The sequence below is a fragment of the Kryptolebias marmoratus genome, linkage group LG1 (assembly GCF_001649575.2).
Source record: "Kryptolebias marmoratus isolate JLee-2015 linkage group LG1, ASM164957v2, whole genome shotgun sequence".
NCBI classification, from domain to species: domain Eukaryota; kingdom Metazoa; phylum Chordata; class Actinopteri; order Cyprinodontiformes; family Rivulidae; genus Kryptolebias; species Kryptolebias marmoratus.
Window position 1 is genome coordinate 13490212 of NC_051430.1, and position 6000 is coordinate 13496211.

Consider the following 6000-nt stretch of genomic DNA (forward strand, 5'->3'; position numbering starts at 1 on the left):
CTTACTATCTCTTTTTATTTATTTGCTTTTTTTAAATCTTCTCTCATGTTTTTTTTTTATCTCTTCTTTCTTTAGTTCAAGCCTGTACAAGGCTCCCTGGGCTCGAGTCATGGTGTATGGCCTGGGTCACAAAGTGCGTCGAAATGGTCAGCTGAATTTGATGGAGGCTGTGTGTTATCCTCTCGATGCCTCTCCTACCAACACAGGCCTTACTCCCCCTCCCACCACCAACCAATATCCCTCAGTTATCATCCCCACTGATAAAGTGCACATCAAACTAGGTTAGTACGGAAAAGAAATTTCATTCTAGCTGTGTCACATTTCCTCTGAAAGAACGTAGTCACCCGACGAGGCTGAACTAAGTTTCCCTTTCAATTGCTGTGTAGGGGTGTCCCCCCCTCCTGGTGCTGTGCTGGTGCTGCACTCCTTGCCGTTAGAGTTTCCTTTGGCCATGGCCTTTGCTGAGCAGCTGTTGACGTGGAAGCTGGGAGAGAGCAGTGAGCGATCAGAGGATGAGTTGGACACAGTGCCCTCTTCAGTGCTTCTGCAGGTGGTAGAGCTACTAGGTGGGGTGCACATCCTTATTTTACAGCATTTATAAAATGCTTGTATATTTATTCTTTTGCATTTAGCTATTTATATTTAAAAAAATAAACAACACCATCAAGTACACTGGATAATGCCTGTTGTATAATACTTATGGATAATAGGTTTATCGGGTTTGTTCCTAATTATAAAACATTTTTACTGTAATTTTCTTATAAGACCAGTGGTTATTGAAAACTGTAGTAAAATGTGATTCAAAGTTTGTTCTTGTTCTTGAAAAAGGACAATTTATACACGCTAAACCCGCATAATAATTATTCTTAATGACTAGATTTTCAAGTTAAATAACTTTCAAATCCTAAAAGATGAGTCGTACAGCACAACAGAAGTTTCCCCACATGCTGATTTCTAATCTTTCTGTCATGTTTACAGGTGGTTTGCTTTGGACTACTGATCTGGCACCCTCCATCAAAGAACTTATCTTTCACCTGTTGGCTGAACTTCTGCGGAAGATCCATCACTTGGAGCAACGCAAGAGCCCTGCTGGCCTCTCCAGCTCCATCGCTCTGCTGCTTAACCCCTGCCTCGCAGTGCTCATGGCCCTGCAAACAGAGCTTCGAAAGCTTTATGACCGAGAAACTCAGGGATGGACTGCTGGCGGGCCCGGAGCAGGAGGGTCTTCCTCCGGGAGCATTGCATTGGCGTTGGGGGCAGAGCAGAGCCGGTTCTCTACCTACTTCCATGCCCTGATGGAGGTGTGTTTGGCAGTGGCAGAGGTGACACTTCCCCTCAACGTCGGCAGCTCTTCGGTGGGAACTCTTTCCTCTACCAGTGCCCCTAACCTTAGTGACTCGTCGTCGTCGTCTTCATCGTCCCCGGGCCAGACTCCACAAAGCCCCAGTCTGCTATCCAAACGTAAAAAGGTGAAGATGAAGCGCGAGAGAGCAGCAGCAGCTGCTGTGGCAGCAGCTGTCTCTGGGAAGCGGGGAAGTGGAGGTGCGAGGTTGTCAGAAAGTGACAGTGCCCTCCTGAACATGGCGGGCGGAAAACCCGAAGACATGCTGTGGTTCCACCGCTGCCTCACTCTCCTGATGATCTTGCGACATCTTGCCAACAAGGACCCGCAGGGCCTGAGTGTAACAAGCGATGCAGTGACAGATGCTTGCCAGGCCCTCGTGGGGCCCACTGCTCACAGCCGCCTGCTGGTGCTCTCAGGTATCCCCACGCACCTCGAGGAGGCCGTGGTTCGAAATGCTATCCGCAGGGCTTGCAATGCACATGGAGGACTCTTCAAAGATGAAGTCTTCATACCTCTGCAGGAAGAGGACCCTAAAAAGAAATCGGGAGCCGGAGTGTCAAGTCCTCCGGATGGCAAAGTGGGCCCCGAGCCTGAACGACCTTTCCCCAACAGCGGAGGTCTTGAGAGCCCTGACAGCTCCAGCAGCGTCACTCCAGCTTTGAGTGTGAGCGCCTCAGCTTCTACCAGCCAGACCTCCATTTGTAGCTCCTCACAGGGGGTTTCCCGCACTGTCAGTGAGCTTTCCGTTGACCAGGAGCTCTTAGCTGTTCCACCTCTCACCCCTGCGGCTGCTGCGGCTGCTGCGGCTGCTGTCACTTACCCTCCACAGGGCCCCCAAGACCCGCAGACAGTTTCTAGTCAAGAAAGTCTTGATACCTCCCTATGTAGCACAGGAAGCCTGGGGAGTCTTGGCAGCCTGGGGGAGCCTGTCGACAGCGCAGAAACACCATCTGTGTCTGATGGGGGCTCTATGCACACAGTCACTTCTTTTGAGAGCAATGTCGTCACGACTAGGCCTATCAAGGGCTATGCTGTCATCGAGGTTGGTTCACTTAAAGCACCCTTCACTTTTGATTTGCACAAGATAGTCAAAAATATTCTGAAGTTTTTGTTTCATCCCATCTAGGTTCGCTCTCGAGCCAAGGTGGAAAAGATTCGAGCCAGTTTATTCAACAGCAGTGACCTGATTGGCTTGTCCAGCCTTGAAGGTGAAGAGGAGCTGATGGAGTTGACCAACGAGGAGATCCTCACTGTCTCGAGTGTTAACCAAAGCCTGTTTGACACACAGGGAAGCTCCGCCCTAGAAGACTACTTTCTGGACAAGTCAATCAAAGGTTGGACTTTGACTTTCATTTTTTTTTTTACGCCGTTTTATTACATTGCAAGTATTTCTGCTCGATTAAATCTAACCTGTTCTATCGTTATGCTCCAAGGTGACAAGCTTGTACCCGGAGCGAGAGACGTCCTTACAGATATTTTTAAAAGCTGCGTGCACTCTGAGCAGATGCTCAGCCTCACGCCGGCCAAGCCTGTTAAAGTGTCTGACATTTACCTCAACAAGGAGCAGATCAACTCTCAGACACCTGGCAACCTACTGCATACTTTCTTCACCAATGTTCGACCCCCTAAGAAAATGCTTGAAGACCAACTTACTCTGGTATGTAACAGCTGGTGTGTAGGACACCTACGAATCCTCTGCTCTTCATTTCATGCCTCTAAACATTAATGTTGTTGTGTGAACTTTGATTGTGCTTCATAATTTCAGCTTGTCTAATTACTCTGTTTGCACTCAGTTCTTAGATGCTTTATTAACAGGTAAATCTTAAAGCTCCCCCTGCTTCACGTAACAGATAAATATGTCCAAATAATCTGTTTTTGTACAGATTTTAAGAAAGTATGGAACTCCCAAGCCTAACAAGAACAAGTACAGCAAGGCTGGAAAAGAACAGCATCAAGGCAAGGTTGTCAGCACCAAGAGACCCATCACCAAGCCTCTCACTAAGGAAAAGTCTGTCCTCAACAGTGTCAGGTAAGACATTCTCTACGTGAAACCTGAAGGAGCAGGCGTGAGTTTGGGCGCATAAACGCGCCAACATCACACCCGAGTCACATTTGCTCGTCTCGTCTTTTTCCAGAATGGCACTGAGTGAAAAGAAGGCAGTCCTGAAACCAAAATCTCCTGAGAAATCCAAACCTGACGAGAAAGATGTAGAAAAGTCTCCTGCTAAAAAAAACGAAGGTCGGCAAAAATTCCCCACAAGCTGAAACTGCACACAGTAAAGAGCTTTATAACACAGATAAAGTCAGTTTAACCTGAATAATACACCATTAGGCATGTGCCCTCCCCTTGTTCGAAGAAAACAATTACTGAGGTCAATCAGTACAGTCTAAACAAAAGAGTGTAACAAAGCTTAACATTTTCATGTGACTAGCTGTTTGCTGCAGTTTTCTGTGGTCTATACAAGAGGAGTAGTAAGTTTTGTTTAAGACAGCGATATTAGAAAAACATGGGAGTTAATCATTGCTGAATATTGCAGTAATATCTGTTGTGATAAACTCATGGTGTGTTACGATGTTCACACCATGTTGTGTGCTGATTGTGGCATTCAGAGGAGTGGGGGACCACCTGATTGCCAAATTTGTATTTTGTCTGCAATTTTTGGGGAATTATTTGTGATACTGATAATATTGATATATGTTTTAATGTTGAGCAGCCCTAGTTCTGTTTTACCACTTGGGTTCGTGAGCCACCTCACACTATATATTTTTTTTTCCTTTAGTGCCAGAGGAGAAGTTCTTGACTCTGGAAGGCTTTCACAAGTTTGCTGTTGACCGTGCTAAGCAGGACATCCGCAGCATGTGGAGAGCCATTTTGGCTTGTGGTTATGACCTTCACTTCGAAAGGTGAGACTTGGCGAATCATTCCGAAAATATATATAACTCCTCAACTGCTTAAAGTCAGATATTGTCACACATACACAAATTACCTAAAAACCATCATGCTGTCAGTTTTATCATTTTGTCTTTAGAAAATTATTATTTTTGTTTATAACAGCTTATTGTCTTCAAACATTTAAATTAACTGTAAAAAAGAAAATGTTGTCAACTTTATTTCTCAAAAATCCCATCATAATTCTTTAAGATTCATAATAATGTCTTTTAAACGTGTTGCTTTCATTGCTGCTGACAGTTAAACACAAGCAGTTTGTATAATTTAAAAATACAGTTGCAAAGTGTATATTTTACACTTTTAATCAAGTACTCATTAAATCATTTATTAGTACCTCTTTCATATTGTTTGTCAACCGTAATATTTTATACAGTTGTTTTATAATATATGTATAATTTGTATTTTACCGTAAGCATCCAGCATTAGATTTTAATGACCTTTGGGTAAAAGTTCAACATCTTTTATTTTAAAAGCACATCTCCCTCGATACTAGGTGCACCTGTATAGACACCCGCCATGCCCAGAAGGCTTGTAGAAAGTGGAGCTTAGAAATGGACATGGCATTGGTCCAGTACATCAACAGACTGTGTCGTCACCTGGCTATCACACCAGCCAGACTGCACCCCCACGAGGTCTACCTGGATCCCAGTGATGCTGCCGATCCTCGTGTCGCCTGCCTGCTCAGTAAGTACGCTACCTGCAGGCGTACGAAGCGTGTCCGTGCTCTGATCGACTCAAACGATCAGTCATTTTCTTTCCTGCAGTGATGTGAATAAGTTATTTCCACATATTTTCATTTGTGATGTAAACATTTGTAACATGTTTGCTGATTTTTTTTTTCCAGTCAACTGTAATTTTCGAATGTACGTTTATGTCTTCAGACGTGCCTGTGGAGAGCCTGCGCCTGCGCTTCGCTTTGCTGCAGTCCCTCAACAACACCCTGGAGAGTTTCTTCCTCCCACTTGTGGAGCTGCGACAGACACATACGTATCAAAACAGCATTGCAGCGCTGTTGTGTGAGGCGAAAGGTGAGAAGGGTCTTCTGCTGACTCTGTCTGTTTGGGGCAGTTTTTTTAGGTTTGGACATTCAGATTGTCAAAGATTGTCAAAACACAGTCTGCTGTTTTGTCCTAATGTATTATTAGCTTGAACTTAAATTTTTGTATTTGTATTAGAAACCAAAAAAGATGAAACGGGGTGTCTCGAATGAGATTTCTTTTAACTGGCCATTGCTATCTCCGCTGATTACAGGCCTAATCTTTTACGACACTAAGGTCACTGTAATGAACAGAGTACTGAATGCCACAGTGCAGCGAACAGCTGACCATGCTGCTCCGGAGATTACACTGGACCCTCTGGAAATTGTTGGAGGTAGGCCTTCCTGACACCTTTCTGTGTTTTTCCCACTTTTGATTGTAATGAATTGTGGTGACCTTTCTTTTTTTATGTACCTAACGTTTGCACTGCAGGTGAAATCAGATCGTCAGAGAACACCTATTTCTGCCAGGCGGCGCGCCAGTTGTCCTGTGTGCCGTCGTCCCAGCTCTGTGTGAAACTGGCAAGCGGTGGAGATCCGACGTACGCCTTCAACATCCGCTTCACCGGAGAAGAAGTTCATGGCACAAGTTAGAATTTCTCCTTCGCGTTTTCTTCTCTCTTGCCTTGCCGTCATACTTGATTCCAAGATTTTTACCCCCCCCCCCCC

General features: G+C 45.0%; 1 protein-coding gene across 4 annotated transcripts in view; it reads left to right on the top strand.

Moving 5' to 3' along the window:
• LOC108236530 (probable E3 ubiquitin-protein ligase HECTD4) overlaps window positions 1-6000 on the top strand; it is a 35085-nt gene that overhangs the window by 24737 nt on the left and 4348 nt on the right. For all 4 annotated transcript variants that reach the window (XM_025006135.2, XM_025006134.2, XM_017417233.3 and 1 more), the window contains exons 59-70: window positions 76-281; window positions 387-566; window positions 979-2387; window positions 2472-2679; window positions 2779-3002; window positions 3229-3374; window positions 3481-3584; window positions 4126-4249; window positions 4789-4979; window positions 5177-5323; window positions 5547-5666; window positions 5765-5920. In XM_025006135.2, the coding sequence (XP_024861903.1) occupies window positions 76-281; window positions 387-566; window positions 979-2387; window positions 2472-2679; window positions 2779-3002; window positions 3229-3374; window positions 3481-3584; window positions 4126-4249; window positions 4789-4979; window positions 5177-5323; window positions 5547-5666; window positions 5765-5920 (3215 nt within the window). The remainder of the gene's footprint in view (window positions 1-75; window positions 282-386; window positions 567-978; window positions 2388-2471; window positions 2680-2778; window positions 3003-3228; window positions 3375-3480; window positions 3585-4125; window positions 4250-4788; window positions 4980-5176; window positions 5324-5546; window positions 5667-5764; window positions 5921-6000) is intronic.